This window comes from Aspergillus glaucus (assembly GCF_001890805.1).
Source record: "Aspergillus glaucus CBS 516.65 unplaced genomic scaffold ASPGLscaffold_11, whole genome shotgun sequence".
NCBI classification, from domain to species: domain Eukaryota; kingdom Fungi; phylum Ascomycota; class Eurotiomycetes; order Eurotiales; family Aspergillaceae; genus Aspergillus; species Aspergillus glaucus.
In genome coordinates this window covers 329,574-352,541 of record NW_019170463.1, presented here as the reverse complement: position 1 = coordinate 352,541, position 22,968 = coordinate 329,574, and the positions used below count along the sequence as shown (strand labels likewise).

Sequence of the window (22,968 nt, the reverse complement as noted above, 5' to 3'; positions counted from 1 at the left end):
ACTATACCACAATAACGCCTCCGTCCTAATAAATACCAAATATAAAATGCAACAAATAACGCCTAACCGAACCTGTCCATCAGAAACAAACTAAAAAACCGTCCCCGTAAGCATCCTCACAGCCCGACTCCAAACCCCATTCCCAAGCTGCACCTCGCCCTTCTTCTCACCAATCTCGTTCGCAAGGATATCTCTCATCTGGGCCTCCGAAATACCGACTTCATTCCCAGATCCGAAACCGTAGACTTTACTCGCGAGGACGTCTGTTTCGAGGTCCATGGTCCCGATGCTGTCGCCGTCAGTGTTGATGCGTGTTGTGATGGCGAAGTCGATGTCGATGCGGCGAGTGTTGTTGCCGTTGGCGTTATTGCCGTTTGCATTGGCTTGGCCCTTCTTCATGGGTATCTTGGAGACCTTCGACGAAACAGTACCAAGAATGGTACACCTTGCCCTGAGAGAGGGGGCATCTTCGACCTCGAGGAGTTTGAGCTTCGTCACGCCGCAGAATTCAAGCATGCGTGCTTCTTCTTCCAGGTGGAGGACGAGGTCCCAGGCTTGCGAGACGAAGCGGAGCATGTGCTTCGGTGCGGTGGTGGATTGGGTGATTGCATTGAGGTGTTTCTGGAGGGATTTGAGGACGAGCGAGGCGATGGGGGTGAGAGGGGGTGTGAGTGCGGAGGATTTCTTGCGGTCACTGGCGCCGGGGGCGTAGCGGAGGTCTAGGGGCATGTTGGAGGGGTTGCTGGCGGAGAATGCGCGAGGATAGAAACTGAACTGGAGTCGGTTACGGTAGGACATGGTTAAGGAAGGATCTCCGGACGAGGAAGCGTCGGCGGAGATGATGGACCATCCGGTTTGCTGTTCGATGTTTGAAACGGACTGCTTCAACTCGTTGATTTCTTTTGCGCTCCAGCCGCGGCATTCTTCCTTGACTCGTTCTGCTTCTTGGATTTGTGCCATGAATTGGGCTTTCAGTTCAGTTCCGGCTTCAACAGTGTCGGTCTTTTCTTGGACTTCTGTTTGGAGTTCCTGGAGTTCTTGCTTCTTGGATGCGATCTCGTCCTCGATGGTGGCGAGATTCTCCCGCGCGGATCGCAACTCGTCCTGGTCGCAGTTCTCCATCTCGTCGGCCAACTGTTGCAAAGACGTAGCCTCTTGCTCGAGTGATGAGTGTTTCTCAACAAGTGCGGGTACGACGCCATTTAGAACTGCTTCGTGCTTGGTCAAGACCTCATCGTCGGCCTTCATATCATCTGCATGCCGGTTAAGACCTTCTTTCAAGCCTTCGAGGAGCTTCATCCGCCACTCGTACCATGTAGCCTTGCTAAGCAATCGAGCGTGGGTCTTGACGTTGCGGAATTGGTTGTCCATGATCGAGCGTATGTCTGAAGGAGCAGCCATATACTCGCGGAATAGCGCCGGGTTCTCCGCATACGTCTCAGCTTCGATGGACCGGATGACTTGTCTTCCTTCGGAAATGTACGACTTCAACTCTCGGCAGGACTGTACCAGTTAGTAACATGTCAATACGTACTGAACGAGAATACTCACATGCTGATATAACTCGAGCATCGGCACCGTGCAGAATCCAGCAGCAACGCCGTCCTCAAAAGTAGCAGGCTTGGATGCTCCCTCGACAGACCGTCTAACCGATGACCTCCGACTGGCACTTCCAGGCACGGTAGTATGCCGCCTCTTCGTAGTCGTAAGCTCCATGAAATGAATATTGGTCATATTTAAAAAGTCCTGCAGCGGGATAGGCTCGAGCTTTTGCTCGGATTCTTCTCTGGCAACTTCCTCCTCCGCAGGCTCCTCCGCAGAGTTGAACGACCCCGATGCATCTTTCAGTGGACTCAACGCCACGTTCTTGGGCTCCTGGATGGGTGTAGTACTGCCCTTGGTCGGCGAGCCGAAGAGCTTCTGAGGGGGCGAAAATACCAAACGTCCAATAGCTTCATCCTTGGCTGGATGCGCGGGAAGTCTGATGTTCTTAACCGGGCTAGCCTCACGACCCTTCAAACGCTTGGGTGTGTTATCAGAGCCCTCTTCATCGTCGCTATCATCCAACTCCTTCGGTCGCTTTCCGAGAACACCCTTAGCAGCACCCACGTGCAAGCTTTTTCGGCCCTTAAGCTTGTTCTTCTTCGGGGTAAGGCTCGAGATCATGTCCTTAAGATTCGAGGTAGCATCCCGCTCGCCTGCTTGCCATGGTGGGACATGGCCATCTTCCCGGTTTTCCTCCTCTTCATGCTCACGGTCGAGCTCTTCCTGGAGTTTCAGCGGATCTTCAAAGCGCACCCCGCCCTGCTTTGGCTGCTCTTGGGGAACAAACTGAGAAGCTTCATCACCAATGGACCGACGTTTATCGAGCATTTCTGCTACACGAGGAGATCCCAGTCCTTCCTTGTCTATTCCGAGTCCGGACGAGCGCCGTTTCTGCGGCCGAAGGATAAACTGAGGCGTTGACTGCCCCGTGGCCGCATTGTGCTCGAAGAGAGCCGTAGCAGGCGACTTGGGTTGGTTGGCAGACTCTTGGTGTTCCGGTTGAAAGAGGCCATTTCCTGAGGGTGGTGTCTTCAGAGGGGTTGAGGATTGAGTAGCCTGAGGTGCTGGTTGCTTTGACGGAGTAGTTTGTTCTTCAGGCGGTGATGGCTGTGGTGTCGGTGTTTTCGAAGGTGCACGTCCCAAGTTTTGTCTTGTCCGTCGAGACCTCACGCTTGCTAGGTCAGGGCTGCCATTCTCAGCGGCAATTGTGAAAGGTGCAGGCGATTTCGGAGATTTGGTGGGAGATTTAGGAGGAGACTTGGCAGGCGACTGTCGGACCTGTTCTTGGAAGGGTGAGCTTCCCAGTTGACCAGAGTCTGATTCATTATCCACTTCCTGGTTCTCCTGATCCTTGCCAATTTGTTCGGCCTCAGATGGCAGAATCGTCCCCATAGCGGCCGTAACATCCATGCCGGCGGTTTGGTCATCCTGAGGTTCAGTTCGCTCCTCAATTGGTGGCAGTATTCCGCCAAGGGCGCCGGTCATTTCCATGTCCAAATCCTCTGCATCGTCTTCCTCGTTATTCCAATCAGCGAAGTTTGGCGCTGCACCGCGCGGGGTGTAAGACTCTTCGGCAGCGGAAGTATTCTTGTTGAGGACACCGCCGACAGCCGACGTAAACTCCATGGTCATCTCCTCGTCGTCCGCATTGCTGTCAGCACCTGTAGACTTTGCAGGCGAGACTGGTTGTGCGATACCGCCAACCACGTTGGTAAGTTCCATAGTCTGTTCATCGTAATTCGTTTCCGCGCCACTTGATTGACGGCGAGCGGTGCTCTGGCGACGACTTGGCTGTTTTGACAGAATTCCTCCGATGGCATTCGTGACATCCATACTCATTTCCTCGTCATCAGCACCATCTTCTTGAGCATCTTCGTTGGATTGCTTAGACGGGTCGATGTTCTCCTGATCATGTGCAGCACTAATATCGTCCCAATCAAAACTTTGTCTCTCCCCTTTTTTGATCCAAGGTTGAAACGCGCCAGTGATCTCTTGCGTGGCCATCTCCATGGGCATGTCATCGTTATCATCGTAGTCGGGGGCTTTCGTCCCAGCTTCTTGAGCAGCCTGTTGTAAAGCTTCATTGAGTCGGGCAGAGCTGCTACTGGATGCAGACTCAGCCGTTCGAGCAGTGATATCATCCATACTCATCGCAGTGCTCTCAGCGTCGAACCCTGCATCAGAAGCCGAATCGTCATCGTCGTCATCGTCATCCCTGGCCACACTCTGTAATCCAGTGTCGTCACTACCATCTGCAGAGCTTCCACTAAACGGACTCGAAGAAAGGTCATGAGAGCCTTCGTAAGGGCCAGCGGTTGCTGGACGATTGGCAAGTTCTTGCAGATCAGGGTATTGAACGGGCGAGAAGGCTATGTCGGAATCCGCATCACCAAAGGGTGAAGATGGTGGGTCATTCTGTTGAGGAACAACTTGAGGTTCTTCTTGTCTCTCAGCGTTGGGCGTGGACGAGGCGCGTCTGGTGGAGTTCGATGTAGAGGACGAAGTCGAGTCATCGGGAATTTCAACGACATTCCAGGTGTGTAGTGTCGCTTCCGGAGCAAAGGATACCCGGCGATTTGCTATGATGCGTTATGGTTAGCTCAGATATGTATCGTAAATGACATGGTAACGAACCCATTGACTTCCGGCGTGCTTCCCTTTGTTCAAGAATTGCTTTCCGTTCTCTTTCTCTCTGTTCCCTTTCTTCCTTTTCCCTCGCAGCAGCAATCGCTAATGAAGCATTGAAATCATCAAAAGGATTGGCCGTATCCTCAGCATTGGAATCCGGAGGCCGTGCGGGGGTATCAAGGTCAATCAATAAGCCCTCCTTCTCCTGGCCATTTCCTTCATTTTGCTGCGAGCCACGAGCAGGAGTCTGTTTGCGAGTTTCTTCGAAACTAGGAATGTTCTGGACGGGCGAAACGGGGACGGTAGGCTTGAGGATGCCTTTGACAGGAAACGCGGTCGTAGACTTGCGTCGGTTGCCGTTGGAATTTTGTAGCGCATCTAGACCACCAGGGCCCAAACTCTTGCTACGGGACTTCTTGTCTTTTCCGGCGGTCTTCGCTGTGTTGCCAGGTGGTTGGATTGCGCCAATGTCGGTCGTGGAATTCTCCTTGTCGATGGTCGACGTCAGTCTTGATCGAGGGACATGGGCGATAGAGCGACGAGATCGCGGTCGGACGGACCCCGCGGAGTCACCTCTGGACGCCATGGTTAAGATGAGAGGAGCATAGGAAAAGATAAATTGAACGGGGATTCGTATAGATTCTTCTAATGACAATAAAACAACGACAACCGTCGTAGTGATAACCTCATCCGTACTCCGCCGCCAGCGCGTCTCTCCCCCCGTTGCTCATGTGATCGCCGGATGTAAACAAACCAAAAAAAGCCCTAGCCGAAATCCACCATTCCTGATCTGGATTAGCGCCTCTATCGCACACTCACCAACCACACTCAATATTATCCGCTCCGGTCGAATAAATCTTCAAACTAACATCGACCGCAGGCCCCGACACCCCCTCTTCGCGACGAATTTTCGACTTTGTTCTCCCCGTCGAACTGAATTCTCGCAACAATGGCGACCGAGTTGACCGTCCAGTCGGAACGTGCGTTCCAGAAGCAGCCTCACATCTTCCTTAACTCCAAGACCAAGGCGAAGAGCAAGAAGGTTGGCCAGGGTCGGAGATGGTACAAGGACGTTGGTCTTGGCTTCCGTACCCCCAAGGGCGCCATTGAGGGTAGCTTCATCGGTATGCGGCACCTACGTTGATTTTCACGATTTTTCCGGAGTTCGCATTATGGCTTTGATCTTTGCGGAGATAGAATGAGAACGACATTGGAGATCGGGGACGGCGGACTTGCACTGGGAGGACTGGAGTGGAAGGACAAGTGCGACCGGGAAAAAAAGAAAGGAAAAAAACCAGCGTTCTCCAACTGTCGTCTCATATCCAGCATCCCGAGATCAAGCCATGTGAATCGCACGGACTTTGAGAACGAATGCTAATTCCTACCAGACAAGAAGTGCCCCTTCACCGGTCTTGTCTCCATCCGTGGCCGTATCCTGACTGGCCGTGTCGTCTCGACCAAGATGCACCGTACCATCGTCATCCGCCGTGAATACCTCCACTACGTCCCCAAGTACAACCGTTACGAGAAGAGGCACAAGAACCTTGCTGCTCACGTCTCGCCCGCTTTCCGTGTTGAGGAGGGTGACTGGGTTACCGTCGGCCAGTGCCGTCCCCTGTCCAAGACTGTATGTGAAATTCCGATTATCAGTTCGATCCTCGAGTGGCAACCGTGATTCGACTTCCGTGGATATTGCGATGTGGCTAGAGGGTTTTGCTTGCCATGCGTGGTACAAATGGAGGCTAATACTATTCTTCTGCAGGTCCGCTTCAACACCCTCCGTGTCTTGCCCCGTACCGGTAAGGCCGTCAAGGCTTTCGCCAAGTTCTAAGCGCGTCGATGGATGATGGGGGTGCTTTGAGAGGGAAATAAAAACCTAGGGAAGCGGCATGACTGGATATAGGCGAAATTCTATTTCACGGGTTGGGATTGTTTTACGAGCTCATGTCCCAGGTACCCTTTTGAAGAAAATATCAATTAAAAAAATAAGAAATTGATCCAACTGTGTACGTTCGTACAGCAGACCGGGGAATCAAGGGGAATACCACGCATAATGGTTTGGGCATGGTGCTTTTTTATGATACAAAATATGGGTTCTTTTTTCTGCTTATTTCTTTTATAAAAGCTGCAGGGAGGAATGATAGTCTTTTCTTCTGTTCTCGACAATCTTCTTGCTCGATTCGTAAATCTGCCTACAAGCGAAGTGCAATTTAAGTCAACGTCTCGACTCTTGCTTACCATACCCTCACGAACTCATCAAGTCACCCACTCAGTAACAGACTTGGTCCCCTCGCGCTACTCCCAACATCGTGATCATCCGTTAAACACAAAAAGGAACAAAACGACTGACAACTCCGCAGCTACCAGAACGCCACACGCTAAGGCCCACACTCACCCTCTCATCGGTCCATCAGAAAGTAGGGAGTGCACTGCGTGAAGTCCACCGTGTCCTCCATAAACACGTCCAGATCTGCGTCCTTCATATTAACCGCGCCCTCTGCCTCTTCGGATGGTTCGAGCGTGTTTGACTGTATACTCGTTTGATCGACGGCAACACTATCTTCGAAGTGGTATACCGGTAGCATTTCTGCGACGTTGTCTGACCACATCTGGTTGCTTGGGTCGAAGAATTCGATTCTTGGGGTTTCTGTGGCGAAAGGCTGGGTGCGTGGGGGAGGACATGGGGTCCCGAACTCGATGGACGGTATGACATTCTCTTTGCCTTCGTCCTCGTTGTCGCTTGCCAGGCTGTGCAGATCTTGGTCCTCGGAGACGACAAGGGGTTCTTCTTGCTGCTGAGAGGAGAGAGAGGATGGTGGCGTTCCCAGCAGTGGTTGCTCAAGTACCGGCGAAAGGGACGGGGATGGGCCCTGCCCGTGGTAGCCAGCCTGAACACCGTTCAGGTAATCACTGATATCCTTGCAACGCGCAAAACGCCAGGAGTGCGAGATCTTAACGGCAACTGCTTCAAGGTAAGGATCAGGCACATTCAGCTTCCGCAGCAACCTCCCAACAACAAGACCAGAGGTACTGTCCACTCTGCCTGGCCCTTTTGAGAGGGCCGTTTGCAGCTCATTGCGGTTCCGCTTGAAGGACTTTATGCGATTCAGCCGCAAAATCTCCCCTATGCCCGCGTCCTCTTCTACGATGTTGACGAGGGTGCTGATCTTGAAGGTGCAGATTATAGCGGGTGTTGGGACCTTGCCCCAGACCAGATACTCCCCAAGGCCTCTGTATCCTTTGATCTTTATGCCTAGGTCCCACACTAGAGATTTCGCAGAATATACCTTTGTCTCTAGTTTCGAGGTATCGATGAATGTCACAGCCGCACCCTCCCCGGTTCGGATCGCGCGGTGGACGGGGGCTAGGAGAGATTGAAAGACGGAAATGAAAGGTGACAGGGACTTCTCAGTGCTGACGTGTTTCGTGGCATACTGTTCGAAATCTTCCCGCGGGATCTCATCTGGGGCAAAGAACTCTTGATCGCTATTCGAGAAGAGCCCGGAGATAATGAGCGATTTCGTATTGACTCCCTGCGAATCGACGTTTGCCCACCGATAGAGGATAGGTGGGATATCCGTGCTGATCTCTGGCGCAGTCTGAACCTCATCCTGCATTCCGGATTTGTTAGAATCAGGTCAAGTCTCTGGAGTGTTTCTGATACTTACCGCCCCTTCATGACAACACCAGAAACAGGCCTTTCCGCCAGCCTCGCAGAGACCCTCTGGTTGGCTAGACACAGAAGACGGGGAGGACAAGCTGGACTGCGTGCCTGGTGGCTCAGTCGAAGGAGTATCCACGTCCACAAAGGCCGTTCGAGTCGATGTCGTAGTATCAACGGGCGTCTGAAGAGGAAGTATTTGGAGGGGAGCCGGCCGCCGCACTTGTCTTGGATTCAAATGAAAGCCTGAAACATCAATGTCATCCATGCTCTTCTCAGCCAGGGAAACACCGATGGCATTGGCAGTCTCTTTGATCATCGATACCATCTGCAACCAAGGACCTTCTGGCGGCGGGAAGGGAACCTCAACATGCACCTGGTGCCATATTGGATCGCCTTTTCTCCTCATGTCCCACCACTGCGTCGACAACCTGGTATACAATTCTTTGTTCGTGAAATTCAGGCCGAAGAGTGAGCGAAAGACCTCACTGAAAGCGTTCCGATCACGACGGAAGAACCGGAAAAGACAGCAGAGGAAGGTCCTGTACGCGTTGTTCCAGTTGATCTTCCTTCGATTCTCGGTAAGGCTCAGAGAGTCCATGGCGAAACCGCAGTCCTAGTCCGCGAGGCTATCTTGCTAGAAGGGGACGGTAAACGAGGAGAGGTGGCTCAGTACTCCGGTCGTGTTGTATCCTCAACTTCAGGTTAGACCGCGTTTGCGTAGTGAAGACAATATAGATGCACAATACTCTGCGCGTCGGATGTTGCGCGTATCTTCAAGGCAGATGTTTATCTCAAGTGTTATAGGATAGTGAATGCGAGGGCGTGTCGCGTAGTTTGCTTGCTCCCTGGGCTGAGGTGGGCTCCATAGAAACAGCCAATGCTTGTGCAAGAGTCTGTAGTCACTGTCTTTCTGTTTACCTACCCCTCATCGATCAGGACCAGTGACTGGACTGTGTCCCAAAGTGGCCACTACTATGTGAGTTGAGCTATAACCTTCAATCTTTGCTTTCTTTGGAACATTGGTATTCCTTTGTTTTGCTGCCAGAACGCCAACGGAGATGGTTGATATGCCCATCTGAATAAGTCAACTGACGAGACCACGAAGAAGCTAATGGATCAAGATAGTAGCATAGGTTCCTGAACGGCGCATACACGCATCGTGAATCAACGGCGTCCTACGAACGTGGAGTCCAATACTGCGATTTCGCCTAGCTCTTGAGATTAGGTTGCCTGGCGGCGTATCCCATTGGTTATTTCCTCAGATACAAAGCACAAAGGCTCGATAAAACAACGAATCAGAAGTGTACTCGGAGCGCGTGATCGTCAGGCAATCTACGAGCAAGTCCGGGGTATTGCAGTCAGCTTGATTGCGTCACCAGGTTCGATTACTGCAGTATCACTAGCAGTAAGCTTATATCATTGCGCAGTCTGTAGGGAGGTTCTCCATATGACGATATAGGAATGCTAGGCCGGGAGAATGTCGGGAGAAATGGTTGCCCGTAGGACGGGATATATATCTTTGTACACTGAATCGCGCATACACAAGCCATCAAGATAATTGAGATTAGACTCTTCACAAAGAAACATTTTCGAGTAAGGAATGCCGCAGCTATACAGATATAGATATATAGAAGGCTGACAGGCGCCTTGCATCACTGGCAGGATCAGATCGGATGCAACAGCCCGACCCCGGCTTAGTCTGACTTAGTCTTATTTGCACTGCTCCACCGCCGTTGAGCTCCTCCGAACCAACGTTCCTTCTCTCCTCTCTTTCTCTTGCTCCATATTCTCCCGTTGTCTCCTTCAGTTAATACGACGTGCATACTTCTATTAATTTGCATATTCCCCGCCTACTCTCAGTCCGGCACTCCCGACCGTCGTCCGGCTGCTGTTTACTCCGTACCCCCCGACAACCTGCGCATCATCACCTGTTCTTAGCAATGGTTCAATAAACTAGCGAACGATGCTTCTCGGAAAAACACTATAGAAATTTCGATTCGGAAACTGCGATATATCCAGTACACCATCCTCATTCTCGCCGCGCACCTATCCCTCTCGTTCCTTCCGACCTCTTCCTGAAACCTGCGGCATTCACTCCTGATTCGCATTCACGCCCAACCTGACCCCGAGAGAAGGAAAAGGGAGAACAACAACAACAACAACAACAACAAAAAAAAAAAAAAAAAAAGACAAACATCATGTCAAATTTTGAGAAATCCGTAAAAGGGGCCACCAAAGTCAAAGTCAGTCATAACTTACGCTTCAATACTTCTACCCCCTGGCAAGGTATACTGATTGCGCGGACAGCTTGCGGCACCCAAATCCAAATATATCGAGAATATCCTGGTAGCAACTCATACCGGCGATGCGGGCGTTGCAGAGATCTTTCGAACCTTGCATATTCGACTTCGCGAATCGACATGGACGGTGGTGTTCAAGGCGCTCATTGTGATCCATCTTATGATTCGAGAGGGTCAATTGGATGCTACGTTGCATTATCTTTCGGACAACCCGAGCAAGCTTGCTATTAGTCAATATTCAGAGGGTGGGTGATACTACGCAGAAGAGCGGAGAGGCGTTTGCTGACTGGGAACAGTACAGCACCAGGGTCATAACATCCGGAGATACGCCGACTATCTCCTCGCGCGCGCCAGGGTATTCGAAGATACAAAGACCGATTATGTGCGGAGCGGACAGGGGCGAATGAAGAGGTTGACGGTGGACAAGGGTCTTTTGCGAGAAACTGAAATGATTCAAAAGCAAATATGGGCCTTATTGCGCTGTGATGTGAGCCGCCAGCTTCCCTTAGATTATCGTTGCCCACGCGTGGCTAATGGTTTTATAGTTATTGGTGGACGATGTCGAAAATGAAATTTCCTTGACAGCGTTCCGTCTGCTTGTGCTCGACCTCATGACCCTTTATGCCGTCATGAATGAGGGTACAATCAATGTTTTGGGTAGGTTCTACTGATCAAATAACATGGACTGTGCTCACGCAACTACAGAACATTACTTTGAAATGTCAAGGCCCGACAGCGAGCGCGCCCTGGAGATATACAAGACCTTCACTGCGCAAACGGAAGAAGTGGTGAACTACCTTGGAGTTGCAAGACGATTCGAAGGCGCAACGAGACTAGAAATACCAAAGCTCAAACACGCTTCCACGGACTTGACGCGACTACTTGAAGACGACCTCAACGATCCCGATTTTGATATCCGGCGAGGAGAATATCTGACACAGAAGAATGGAGGCCGCGCAAAATCGAGTCACGGACAAAGCAGTCGGCCTCCGCCGAGTCCCAAGACTACGCCTAATCGCCCTCAAACAGCGCCTAGGCCCGAGAAGAGACAGACGGACTTGATTGACTTTTTCGATTCGATTGAGCAACCCACTGCGCAAGAGAATCAAATGCGACAGCAACAGTACCTCCAGCAACAGCAGCAGCAGCAGCAGCAATATCAACAGGCGATGCAGTTTCAGCAAACCGGATTCCAACCGCAACAGACCGGCTTTTACGCTCAGCAAACAGGTCTCCAGCAACCTCAACAGACTGGCTTCCAACAACCTCAGCAGACGGGCTTTCAACCTCAGCAGATAGGCTTCCAACAGCCACAACAGACGGGTTTCCAGCAGCCGCAGCAGACCGGGTTCAATCAGTTTGGCGCAAATAACCCCTTTGGACAACCACAGCCACAACCACAACCACAACCGCAAGCCCCACAGCCTCTTCAGCCTACCCCCACGGGTGCTGGTTTTGGCGGTTACTCCCCACAACCACAACCACAAGCCCCACAGCCTCTTCAGCCTACCCCCACGGGTGCTGGTTTTGGCGGTTACTCCCCACAACCACAGTCATATGGATACCAAAGCAATCTGGCACCCATTCCGCAGAGCAATGCTGCGTCTTTCCCATCTCAGCAGCAACCGATGCAGCAACCACAGCAACCTCAACAGCTGCAGCCACAGCACACCAATCCGTTTAGACAGTCAATGCTAATGGCCACACCTACGGGAACGGCCATGCCCTCCGCCACACAGCTTAACCGTCAAAGCACGAATCCGTTTGCACGGCGTATGTCGAGCGTCAACCTCCAGCCCCCATCACCGTCCCAAGCGCCAGCCCAACCCATCCAGCCTCAGCGCACGGGAACCAACCCGTTTGCGCGCAATTCAACCGTGGTTCCTCAACAAGGATTACAGCCTCCTGCAGCGGCACCTCTCCGGCCAAACCCTACCGGCAGTACGAATCCATTCCGGCAGAGTGCATTTGTCAACCAGCAGACTGGACAGGGTTGGCAAGCCAGTGGCCAGCAGGGAACGATGGGCGGCTATGAGCAGTTGGATACGGTGCCGGTGTTTCCACGGCCTGGTATGACATAGCGTGTCGCTGTCTGGTGGTCTTTTCCTTTTCTTTCTTTGTTTCTTCTTGCGTGTGTACTATTGTAATTCTGTTCTTTTCATGTGAGCATTTTTTTTATTGTACTTTGCACTATATATTTACATTTGACAGATTTAGCATGTTAGAAGCTCGCAGTGCGGGCCGTTGATAATCAAAAGCACATACATAATAATCAACTATGCGACTACCCGAAAGTCAATCATACCCTAACTCTTGATCGCGCTTATGTTCCATTTGTGTGAGATAGCAACACTTTCTCCTTTCTTTACTATCAGATGAAAAGGTACGATGTGGTTGGGAAAATGATACTTTTTTCCTGGCGCTGTAGCCGCCAACGACCCGAGTACACTACATGGTAGTACGAGAGTACTCGGAAAAAAAAAAAAAAAAAAAAAAAAAAAAGTAAAGCAAACCAATCAAAGAAAAAAGTAAGGAAAAGGGAGAGAAAAGGCACTACTGGCTGACTTTCGAGTCTACCCGCGTGGCTTTCTTCGGCGACATCTTCGACATGTTCGTCATTGACCCTATCAGGGGCCACCCCCCGTAAAAGGTGCTGTTTTCTCGCGATTGAAAGCCCGCGCATTGTTTGCTTTTTCTCTTTCTCTTTCAGCCAGTGGATAGTTTGACATGTCACGTGTTTGTGACCGCTGACGCCCTGGTTTGTTGACACTCGACCCCTTGGCCGTATAATTACATCCGGAGTCTTTCAGCCCAGGAACCGATATTCTGTACAGTTATTCTCTACCAGCTCCAATTGATACCAATCTCACTAATTCTCTCACAATGCCAAAGACCCAGCACCTTCTTCGAGAAGAGATAACCTATCCAGGAGCACGAAATAAGGAAATCAATGTCCTCCATAAACTCAGATACTACGAGCAACAGAATCGCTTCTTCTCAGCTGTCAATGACGAGCGCGATTGGATGAAAGCCATTGTCGCACATCGTCTTGGTCTAGATTCACCCAATGCCTGCCGCATCGCTGATCGAGATGAATGGCTTAATGGCACTTTCAATCTGTGCGTTTTGGTTACCATTGAGAATTGGAAACGGAGACCGCAATCTGGGAAACTCTTGATCCTTCATTTTCCTCTTCCATATCATGTCGGGGAGGCTTTTTGGCCTGAGAATGCTGACGAGAAGATTCGTTGCGAGGCGGGAACTTATGCATGGCTTCAGCAGAATTGTCTTGATGTGCCGATTCCGCGGTTGTATGGGTTTGCGACGGCTACGGGTGAAACAGTATGGAGCTATATCTTGACCTAAGTTGGGCAATTGACTAATTGGAGATGATGTACTTTACCCACGTTGATAGTCTCCCGTTCTTTAGACGTTCATTTTCTCACATTCGTCGTCCAGGATGCCAGGTTCCTTCAGGCTATCGTCGTCATTTTCTCGGTGGAAACAATATATTCAAAACGAGGGGCGTCGAGACTGAGTATATGTTGATCGAATATATTGAACCATCGAAAGGGAAAATGCTCCCCGTAGAATGGTTCACACAACAGGGTGACAACAGTACACGGAGGAAGAACTTCTTTCGTGATTATTCCTGCATCATGCTGAGCGTCTCGCGCATTCCCCTACCTGTGATTGGATCTTTTATCATTGACAGCAATGGTTTCTTGCAACTGAAGAACCACCCTCTTACTCTAGAGGTACAGGACTAGAATGAGGAGATTCCAACTGGCATACCGCGAGACTACACCTACGATACTGTTGACTCGTATGTCACAGACGTTTTAGGGATGCATGTTAGCCAAATCCAACACCAACCCAATGCGATAAACGAAATTAACGACTTCATTTACTAAATATCCGCCCTAACAGCAATGCGAGCAACATTCCCAACATTCTTCCGCCGAGAGTTGCGCCGCGGGTCCTTCGTCTTTGCCCTTACAGACCTCCACCAAAGCAACGTCCTTATCGATAAAGACCGGCACATCACTTCAATCGTTGACTTGGAATGGGGATGTTCTTAACCAGTCGAGATGATCCAGCCGCCCTACTGGCTTACAGACGAGTCGGTGGATCGAATGTGTGCAAGCGAATACGACCAGATCCGACGAGAGTTTATGGAGGCTTTTACGGCTGAGGAGGAGCGTCTTTTCCCCACTGGTAAGGATATGGTTGTACTCGGTGGTTTAGCGGCTGTTATGGAACAGGCGTGGAAAAGGCGGACGTTTTGGTATTCTCTTGCGCTTACGTCTCCGACGGGGCTTCTTGCTTTGTTTTACAATCACATTCAGCCCCTTCTAACGGTAAAGGCTACTGCTCATGAAACTTTTCATGAGATCATGCCGTGGTATTGGAAACTTGAGATTTTCCAGATTCTGAGACGCAAGGTGTTGGACAAGAAAGATTACGACGCTCAACTAAGGCAAGCTTTTGAGTATGTTTCTGACGACGACGACGACGACGACAACAACAAAAACAACAATACTAACAACAATGAGAGCAACGGCGACAACGGCAACAGCAAGGGCAAAGGCAAAGAAAACCCACAAATAGATACCACCTAATCCTTCTTCTCACTCGAATTCTTCTAGATCTCTGCTCTCGATTCCTATCAGTATCTCTTGAGCGAAATCCCCTTGGGTCGCCATGGCTCTGATTCTGCCTCTGTGCTCTCTTGCTGCGTCGCCAGCAGAGCTGACTTATTAGCGCGCTTCGAGGAGCTGCTCATTCGCCCATAGCCCTGTCGCATTCTCGACTCCCATCTGCGACAACTGCTTGCTGATGGAATCCCTCTTGAGCTTTCTGTCTATAATCGTGCACTGCTGCCGATGAAGAAGAGCTCAATTTTTTGCCGCTCATGGACAAGCCTCTCGCTACTCCATTCCTTTCGCACCCCCTTTAGATCCTCCCAGCGTGCTACTTTCGGATGTCGGGGGGGGTAGCTGCTGGGGTCCGTCGTCCTCGGTTCTTCTTCTATACGTCTCTGCTACCGAAGCAGCATATCTAAATAGTCGGTAGTTCTCTAAGGACGGTCCATTCGTGCTTTCACTTGAGCCTTGCGGTTGCATTTCTCTTTGCTCGACTTCTGGTTGTGCTTCTTCTGTCTCGTCTCTTGGCTGCGGGTTTCGAGACCATCGCCGTCGGATTCTCTCTCTGGCTCCGTATCTATTGATTTTCGCTGCCTTGGATGACAAGCTGAGCGACTTGTACGTCTTCAGGTCACCGTCGAATTTATAATTGATGTCTGCCATAGTGGATTGGTGCAGATCGACCTGTTATATTGTCGAAGGATGTCAGCGATTACTGGATGTATAATACTTCTTCTGTCTTTCCTTCTTTCTTTGGGGGGGAAGTGTTCATACCCTTGTAGATATAATTTAATCTGAGCAGGAGAGGTACAGTCAACCCTCAAACTTTGTATTTGTCGACCCTGGAGAACGACAGAATGGCTAGATCTCAGTACTTAGAATCAAGACGTGACATTCGCTCAAAGGTACAACGAGGGACACACCTACCACAAAACGAGACAAGCCTTAACAAGGACCAAAGAACAACTACTTCTCTTGCAGGACTTGATCGTAAGCCAACTAATCTGTCTCCCTCTCTCTCAACGACGAACCCAGGGTATTAATAGCAGACCAATCGTTAGGCATCACGATGGTTGCTTTTCTTTTTCCATGTCACCATGTCACTCGAGCAAACATCCTACTACTTTACATACACTCAAGCATGACTACATTGACCTATTTGCTACTTCTGCCATATGTGCTCGTCAGGTAGTAAAGACTGACCGCGAGTTTGTTTGTCTGGCTTACTGTGCTGCGGATTGAGCCAAGGTAGGGATACCTTGTATTTTTATTCGACAAGGCTGTGAAGGACATACTTTAGGGCCAATAATACGGTACTGACTGCTAGTTGTGTGACACAGGTATCTAGAGTCCCTATACTTAGAGGGTTTGTATAGGGCTGGCTTCTTACGGTGAGTGCACCGCCACTGTGGCAGTTTACTACTACACGTTTGATTGCCGCTGAGTCTACGGAGTACAGAGTATATATACCCAGTGAGCTACGATACTCTATCGACCGTTACTGCTTTAGTTAGGGTGACTCGGGTTCATCCGCGAGTCACGGAAAAATCCGAGATCCGGACGGTTAAATGCATACATGTACATAAATATTCACAAGCAAGGCACAGTGCTGTACTAACCAGCAAACCCGATCGAACTACACCCATAGTACAAGCATGGCACGAATGACAGTAAACGGTTTAATTAAAGAACACCCTGCATAGTATCCACCATCGGGAATAAGATCTGGATTCGGAGTCGGACACGGCGAGGGAAAAACCTGAAACACGCCACGCGTTTCGGATGTTGAGTATCAAGTCGGGATGATGACTAGAAGCAGTAACTAGTTAGTTGTGTTCGGTCTTGCTTTGTCACTGTGTTTGAAAGTGTCGGAGAAGACGGAAAATACTGCAGAGCCTCACATAATAATTCGCATAGAGCGCTTCAAACGGTGTATCGACTTTCGGCCCAAGTGACGTCCGTCCGTTTTCCGCCCGGTCCAAATCGATATCCCCCTCTGATCTTTTTCTAGTCTCTTCTCTTCCACAACTTCTTTTCTTCTCTCGTGTTCTTTTATTGTACATATTCGCTTGTCACTCTTGTCCATATATATCTCTTTCAGTTGTCGAGCACTTCCGATCCCCTTCCGATAGACAGACACCCTCCGACACAAACGATGATTGCTGAACATCAACCTACGTGAACAGCCTCAGGATAAGCCTCGACTCGCGCATCGATGATTACGGATATGGATACCCAAAATCTCACCGCGCGGTCGTTTGCCCCCGGCCATCACGAACAGGTTCTACCCATGCTAGCCAAGCCCGCTGCGTGGGCTAGTCCGACTACAACTCCTCCTAGTACTACTACACCTCCGACAACAAGTCCTACACCCCCATCCACAGCATCCTCCACAGCAAACACGTCGAATATCGCAGGCGCATCGCCAGAACAAAACCCAAGCCCCCCACCAGCAACTACCGGTACAACCGGCACCACCCAAAACCCCAACGCCATCTCCAAACTGCGCAAACCTCGCAAAGCCAATAATGCAGGCGGCCGCCCAAGCTCAACGCTCTTCTGGGTCCATACGGACCCCCAGTCTGCCTCCGAGGGCACGCGCGAGGAAACCCTGAAACGGATCCGATCGCACGTCATGTCCGAGCATAATCGCAAGAAGCGCGAGAATACGAAGCGGTATAGCAGTAGCAAGACGTGGAAGCATTTGGCGTTTCAGCCCGTTGAGACGACGGCTACGGCGGCTGTGGGGGGTGGGGGTGGGGGTGGGAAGGCGAGTCGGTCCCCTCCTGCGCGTGGGAAGAGTTCGCCTGGTGCGAAACGGACGAGTCCAACTGCGACGACAACGGAGAAAGTGGATAGTCCGGGGTCGCAGGATGAGGTCGCGAATGCGATTGTGAAGGATGCTAAGGATTTCGTGGCTGTGCAGCCATGGGCGTATGTTGGACAAGGTGCTAAAGATCCGTTCAGCATGACGCATACGCCACTGTCAGATCGCATGTTCCGTCATCTTAAAAATTGTAAGTTTTGTCCGTAGACATCATGAACTACTACTAACGCGCCGAAGTCCTCACCAATTTGACCCACCAAGCATATCCACTACAACACCGCTCAGGGCCCAAACTTGAGGCGCACTGGGCGTCGTTAGTACGGGACGACCCGGCATCGTTGCATGCGAGTATATGCGTTGCGGCGTCGAGCACGGCCCTGCAGACGGGGGAATTTCCTATAATTGACCCAAGCAAACAAGCCTCAAGTGCATTGGTTATCGATGCTTTTCATCATCGGGGAGAGACTATTCGACTGGTGAATGAGGGGTTGTCGGATCCGATCAAGGCAGCTAGTGATGAGTTGATTGCCGCGGTTTCGATTTTACTTACTATCGAGGTAGCCACCCCAGTATACCGTACTCTGACCTTGGCTAACGGCTTAGATTGCATCCGGAAACCCCGACTATGTCAAAATCCATCTCGCAGGACTGCGACAGATGGTCGCGCTACGAAGTAGCTTTGCCGATGTTCCACCTGACGTCCGGTTCCAGATCTCATGGTAAGCCAGCCTACCAGTAAGCATTTGACGACGAGCTAATAAGTATAGGACCGACATCCGCGTAGCCTGCATGGCATTCACAAAACCCATCTTCCCATTCCTCCGCTCCCCCCGCCCAACAACCTTCTCCGTAATCCCCCCAACCGACGAAATCTCCCTCCTCGCCTCCCGCTTCATCTCCCTAATCGAAACCTCCCCGGGCACCTTCAGCCCCGAAATGTGCAGCACAATCTACGACCTCCGCGAACTAACTTGGTACGCGGAATGGATCAAAGGCCCACAGTCCCAATCCCACAACTTCACCGACGAAACAGAAGACTACTTCAACAACGAAGTTCTGCACGTGGAATATTCCCTCCACCGCGACCGCTACACACTATCCGGCCAAGCAAAAGGCGACGCGTCCCTCGAGGGCTGCGTCCGTCTCGCCTGCCTCTTATTCCACAACACCGCCATCTGGGACTTTTACCCAATGATGGGGCCCGTCTTCAACAAACCCATCGCCGCGCTCCGAATGGCTCTCGAATCCACCATCGCCGCAGGCTACTACCACACCCCTTCCCCTTCCCCTGGCAACGGTCAAGAGCGCGGCAAAGGAAAAGAAGACCTCCTGATATGGCTACTCTTCATCGGCGCATGCAGCAGCCAGATCCTGCCCAGCGAACGGTCGTTTTTCATTAACGGTCTCGCGGCCGCAGTTAGGATGGAGGGGATTAGCACGTGGCAGGAGCTGAGAGGGCTGTTGATGCGGTTTTATTACGTGGATCGTAAGTATTTGGGGGTTTTGAGGAGCGTTTGGGATGAGATTATGAGTATGAGTATGAGTTATGACCCGGTCGTGTAGTCTGTTGTACATCCTTTGTACGGAGTACATACGGAGCGCGCAGTATATAGATAATCGTAAATATACATATTTAATGACTATATCTTTCTCTGTCTCCTCGGAATTGTAGTACTCCGTAGTAGTTATACATATATCCCCTATTCATCCCCTGAGCATGTATCCGTATTTTGTCCGTAGTGCTGTGGACTATGGACTATGAGTCGGGAGATGATGAGCGACATGTATATCCACAACGGTCCGGAAATGTCACTCTTACTGCCCTCCGTACCACCCCTACACTCTACATACTCTACTCGTACACACTCTGAATAAAGATACTCGTGTCCGTGCAATATGACAGCCCTCGCCAAGCAAACCACAAAGCCCTCCCATCCGTCGCCGAACTTAATCGCATATCATAAAACCTAGCCAGGACTACATACGACTACGACTACGACCACGACTAAAGTACAGTGTACGGACGACTAAAGCACGGAATGACATGACATGGCATGGCATGACAGACATCCGCCCAGGACCCGTACGTAGAGTAGACCCATACTAGCTAGATCCGTAGATAGGGCAGAATAGAATAGGAAATAGTATTGAGCCAATTGACGGTCCTCAAAGCCTAGAGCTACTATGAAAGGAAAAGGGAAGGAGAACACTCGGACCGAACAAACACCACCGTACGGGCCGATTCCGACAAATGCCGAGAGTTCTCCTTGTATTTTCATCGTAATATTACCATATTTACCCCTTTTGATTAGGAGAATTAGAGTAATATCTCGTAACCGAACGAACACCGAGAAATTATCGACCGAGCCAGCGCCGAGACCGTTTCATATCAAATTCGTAGTGCTAATAGTTGGGCTGGGCTGGCTGGGCTTTTATTATAAAGTAAAGGGATTTCCGCGTCTCGTTTTTTGAAGATTTTTTGTTTTGGTGGGTTTGACTGTTTATATCTGCATTTATTTTTTATGTCGATTGTTGTGTGTTGATGGTATTCATTTGTATACTCGTTGCTTACCACAATATACTCCGTTTATATTTCTCTTGTGTTATGCATTGGCTTAGCTGATTCGCCAACTAACTGGCCCTGTACTTATACGGAGTACATACAAGTACTTTACATACTAACGGACTTGCAGCGACTTACACTGACACACAAGCTACAGTCTAACTAACAACTAACTAACAAAGTGACAACCAGGGATGCAAGCTACGTGGACTAACAACCGACAAACACGAGTCATGCGACTGCAGTAGTGCGATGCCGGCAATCTATGCGATGCAGGGAATGTATGAGTACTCCGTGCGAGGACCGACCGACCGGTGTTGCAGGGCGGATTCAGGGATCGTGATTTGTGACAAAGTACGGTCGAGAGGAAGTACCTGTGCCTGTACATGTGGTGTACTGTACGGAGTACTTTGTAGGGAACGGAGGTAAGTCAAATCGAGTGACTCGACTGGATGAAACAGCTAAACGATGATGACAGGAACACGATAGATAAATATCGACAGCGATTTCACAGCAATTTATTAACAGTAGGTACATTAACACTATTACTATACTGACAGACAAGGAAAAACACAAAGAAACAAACTGCTAACACATCATGCATCAGCACAGGCCGAATATCCGCAGTTCAGTCATCCTACGGACGGGTATCGATATTACGACCATATATATATACTTTCATTGAAAGATTCACGCAAACGCGACAGAAGACACGAACGAGGCATTTAAGCCTGCTCACGGTCGGTCTTGCCACGGCGGGTGCGACCAGTGGGCGACCAGGGGAAGTGAGCAACAGGGATGATGAAGAAGCTGTTGCTGTTGTCGGCCAGACCGGCGAGGGCGTTGTACCAGGCGGCGAAGGCGGCGAGGAGACCGAAGAAACCACCGGCCATGAGCACGGGCTTGTTGGGCTGGTTCTGGGAGTCACGCTGGATGTATCCGACACCGAGCATGAGGAAGCACAGGTCGAGGAAGAAGAACAGCAGGAAGAAGGCGACGGTGGAGCGGAGGGTGCAGAAGAGCAAGATGGTGGTGAAAATGAACCATCCCTGCGATTGTTAGCATCGAAGTTATAAAGGTAAGATCATGGGGGGAAAAACTCACCAACAAGTACAGACCGAACGAGTTGTTCCACATGGTAGCGCCACCGGCTTCCTCCAACGAACTCATAATCTCGAAACCACCAGGAGTCAAGACAATGGCGAACGAGAGCCAGAAACCACCGTAAGACGAGAGAGCGGTCGCACCAAATGTGTTACCGATAGCCATTTCCCTGCGCGAGTTAATACCCGAATTTCATCGCATCGAATTCACGAAAAAAAAAAAAAAAAAAAAAACTTACCACATGCCAGCAAGCAACTGGACAAGACCACCATAACCAAAAGCCAGACCAACAACAATGTTGGGCTCGGAAATGTCACGAGCACCCATGTTGATAGCGGAAAGCACAAAAGTAGTCAAGGCGAAAGCCGACAGGCCCAGAGGAGCAGGGTTGGCGAACTTGCGACCCTCAACCGGCTTGTACAGACCGGGTTGGAATTCACCACCGAATGGGGGAAGACGGGCCTCAGCAGTGTTGACGTGCGACAGAGGACCATAACCAAAACGGGCAGCAGCACGGGCAACCTCGTGTTCCTCAGCGGACAGCATGGGAGCCGCGGGAGCACCGTTAGCAGGAGCATCGCCGTGGTTGATGGTGTCGTTGGCAGCAGGGCCAACGTCCTTTTCGAATTGGTTTTCGGCGGACATTATGATATTTTTTATGCTATGTTTTTTCTGGGGATATGAAAAAATCTCACTAGGAGAGTTAGAACAAGAACCAGCTAGCTGGACACAGCACTGCTGTGATATAAGGTAAGGGAATATAAGGAAATAAGGTGGGGAAAAAAAAAAAAAAAGGTAAAAGATAAAAGGGGAATTGCACAGCAAAAAGATGAAGATGAGATGAGGAAGGAATGTGGAAGGAACGAGGGAAGACAGGCACTATATATAAGATGCCAAATGCAACGGACGAACGAAGGTTAACTCACCAACAAAGTCTCACTAGCAGAATGCTAACAGTGGATAATGCAAAAGTATAACGGACGCCGGCCGGTATTTAACTTTGGACGATTAATTCTGCATTTCTGCAATTCTCTGCTTTCCAATTTTTTTTTTCTTTTTCTTTTTTTTTTTTTTTTTTTTTTTTTAAATTGGGACTACTCTGACTACGGAACCACTTGGCGGCTTTCCGGGGAACACGCGAGGCCGATCACGGGCCCCGGTAAAGTTCCCCTATCCTATTGTCCGTGTATACGTACAAGCATACAAGCAAATACAGCACTGTCAATCATTATTAAACATCCCTGAGCTAACGGCGGCTGTGGCAGCTGTCAAGGAACAATACTATTTATGTTTAATTACGTGCGTGTGTAGGTCGGACATTCTACTGTACAGAGTACTCCGTACATAGTCAAGGAGATAAAAAAACTGCCGCAGTTCGATCTACAGGAGACGGTACTCCAAAACCGACACAACCTCAGACGGTTCAGCCCGCGGATAATAGACAATCATTTACTAGAGAATGCACGACGCAAGGTGGTCCACTTTGGGTGAATAATTCCTAATTGTAATTTTATTTAGCACGGCATCGGTTCAAGTGACTGCCGAACAGGTACCGATTCCGTTTTTGTGCTTATGGTATTCTGGAGTAGAGTAACCACAGTGCTTGGGCAACCGGTTCATCTGGGGATCACCGTGGGGTCTGGAGACGAGAAACTGTCCTGCGTGGGTGGGATTATTCTGGAGAATTATTA

The 22,968-nt window shown here is 50.2% G+C and overlaps 8 protein-coding genes across 8 annotated transcripts; 4 read left to right on the top strand and 4 right to left on the bottom strand.

Moving 5' to 3' along the window:
* Positions 1-90: 90 nt before the first annotated feature.
* On the bottom strand, positions 91-4,759 carry ASPGLDRAFT_66780 (kinetochore-microtubule binding complex subunit SPC105; the record flags this gene model as incomplete). Its single annotated transcript, XM_022549061.1, has 3 exons — positions 91-1,503; positions 1,552-4,124; positions 4,180-4,759. The coding sequence occupies 3 exons, from the start codon at positions 4,757-4,759 to the stop codon at positions 91-93; spliced, it is 4,566 nt and encodes a 1,521-aa protein (XP_022400533.1).
* Positions 4,760-5,053: 294 nt separating this feature from the next.
* ASPGLDRAFT_47521 (40S ribosomal protein uS17) lies at positions 5,054-6,145 on the top strand. Its single transcript, XM_022546694.1, has 3 exons — positions 5,054-5,297; positions 5,562-5,800; positions 5,936-6,145. The coding sequence occupies exons 1-3, from the start codon at positions 5,123-5,125 to the stop codon at positions 6,002-6,004; spliced, it is 483 nt and encodes a 160-aa protein (XP_022400532.1). The 5' UTR covers positions 5,054-5,122; the 3' UTR covers positions 6,005-6,145.
* Positions 6,146-6,331: 186 nt separating this feature from the next.
* ASPGLDRAFT_150181 (uncharacterized protein) lies at positions 6,332-8,628 on the bottom strand. Its single transcript, XM_022542118.1, has 2 exons — positions 7,842-8,628; positions 6,332-7,784 (listed from the first exon to the last, which is right to left on the bottom strand). The coding sequence occupies exons 1-2, from the start codon at positions 8,433-8,435 to the stop codon at positions 6,573-6,575; spliced, it is 1,806 nt and encodes a 601-aa protein (XP_022400531.1). The 5' UTR covers positions 8,436-8,628; the 3' UTR covers positions 6,332-6,572.
* A 1,407-nt stretch (positions 8,629-10,035) lies between these two features.
* Positions 10,036-12,218, top strand: ASPGLDRAFT_35843 (ENTH domain protein; the record flags this gene model as incomplete). Its single annotated transcript, XM_022544615.1, has 5 exons — positions 10,036-10,080; positions 10,145-10,382; positions 10,434-10,624; positions 10,683-10,794; positions 10,843-12,218. 5 exons carry the CDS (start codon positions 10,036-10,038, stop codon positions 12,216-12,218), a joined length of 1,962 nt encoding a protein of 653 aa, XP_022400530.1.
* Positions 12,219-13,020: 802 nt separating this feature from the next.
* On the top strand, positions 13,021-14,759 carry ASPGLDRAFT_66777 (uncharacterized protein; the record flags this gene model as incomplete). Its single annotated transcript, XM_022549060.1, has 5 exons — positions 13,021-13,471; positions 13,711-13,857; positions 14,068-14,211; positions 14,386-14,629; positions 14,696-14,759. 5 exons carry the CDS (start codon positions 13,021-13,023, stop codon positions 14,757-14,759), a joined length of 1,050 nt encoding a protein of 349 aa, XP_022400529.1.
* A 1,749-nt stretch (positions 14,760-16,508) lies between these two features.
* ASPGLDRAFT_150175 (uncharacterized protein) lies at positions 16,509-19,267 on the top strand. The gene is made up of 5 exons (XM_022542117.1): positions 16,509-16,592; positions 16,685-17,800; positions 17,848-18,167; positions 18,214-18,329; positions 18,378-19,267. The coding sequence occupies exons 2-5, from the start codon at positions 16,999-17,001 to the stop codon at positions 19,171-19,173; spliced, it is 2,034 nt and encodes a 677-aa protein (XP_022400528.1). The 5' UTR covers positions 16,509-16,592; positions 16,685-16,998; the 3' UTR covers positions 19,174-19,267.
* Positions 19,268-20,285: 1,018 nt separating this feature from the next.
* On the bottom strand, positions 20,286-20,608 carry ASPGLDRAFT_347287 (uncharacterized protein). The gene has a single exon (XM_022544466.1). It carries the CDS (start codon positions 20,559-20,561, stop codon positions 20,343-20,345), a length of 219 nt encoding a protein of 72 aa, XP_022400527.1. The 5' UTR covers positions 20,562-20,608; the 3' UTR covers positions 20,286-20,342.
* Positions 20,609-20,645: 37 nt separating this feature from the next.
* ASPGLDRAFT_47518 (acetate uptake transporter family protein) lies at positions 20,646-22,222 on the bottom strand. The gene is made up of 3 exons (XM_022546692.1): positions 21,516-22,222; positions 21,278-21,446; positions 20,646-21,222 (listed from the first exon to the last, which is right to left on the bottom strand). Exons 1-3 carry the CDS (start codon positions 21,920-21,922, stop codon positions 20,899-20,901), a joined length of 900 nt encoding a protein of 299 aa, XP_022400526.1. The 5' UTR covers positions 21,923-22,222; the 3' UTR covers positions 20,646-20,898.
* Positions 22,223-22,968: the final 746 nt, after the last annotated feature.

Coding starts and splice junctions, on each gene's coding strand:
- ASPGLDRAFT_47521 (XM_022546694.1), top strand. CDS start 5,123: ATGGCGACCGAGTTGACCGTCCAGTCGGAACGTGCGTTCCAGAAGCAG. Junction 5,298..5,561: donor CATTGAGGGTAGCTTCATCG/GTATGCGGCACC, acceptor AATTCCTACCAG/ACAAGAAGTGCCCCTTCACC. Junction 5,801..5,935: donor GCCGTCCCCTGTCCAAGACT/GTATGTGAAATT, acceptor ATTCTTCTGCAG/GTCCGCTTCAACACCCTCCG.
- ASPGLDRAFT_150181 (XM_022542118.1), bottom strand. CDS start 8,435: ATGGACTCTCTGAGCCTTACCGAGAATCGAAGGAAGATCAACTGGAAC. Junction 7,785..7,841: donor GGTGTTGTCATGAAGGGGCG/GTAAGTATCAGA, acceptor TCCGGAATGCAG/GATGAGGTTCAGACTGCGCC.
- ASPGLDRAFT_150175 (XM_022542117.1), top strand. CDS start 16,999: ATGATTACGGATATGGATACCCAAAATCTCACCGCGCGGTCGTTTGCC. Junction 18,168..18,213: donor CGATTTTACTTACTATCGAG/GTAGCCACCCCA, acceptor CTAACGGCTTAG/ATTGCATCCGGAAACCCCGA. Junction 18,330..18,377: donor GTCCGGTTCCAGATCTCATG/GTAAGCCAGCCT, acceptor TAATAAGTATAG/GACCGACATCCGCGTAGCCT.
- ASPGLDRAFT_347287 (XM_022544466.1), bottom strand. CDS start 20,561: ATGTACAGGCACAGGTACTTCCTCTCGACCGTACTTTGTCACAAATCA.
- ASPGLDRAFT_47518 (XM_022546692.1), bottom strand. CDS start 21,922: ATGTCCGCCGAAAACCAATTCGAAAAGGACGTTGGCCCTGCTGCCAAC. Junction 21,447..21,515: donor CAGTTGCTTGCTGGCATGTG/GTAAGTTTTTTT, acceptor TAACTCGCGCAG/GGAAATGGCTATCGGTAACA. Junction 21,223..21,277: donor CGTTCGGTCTGTACTTGTTG/GTGAGTTTTTCC, acceptor TAACAATCGCAG/GGATGGTTCATTTTCACCAC.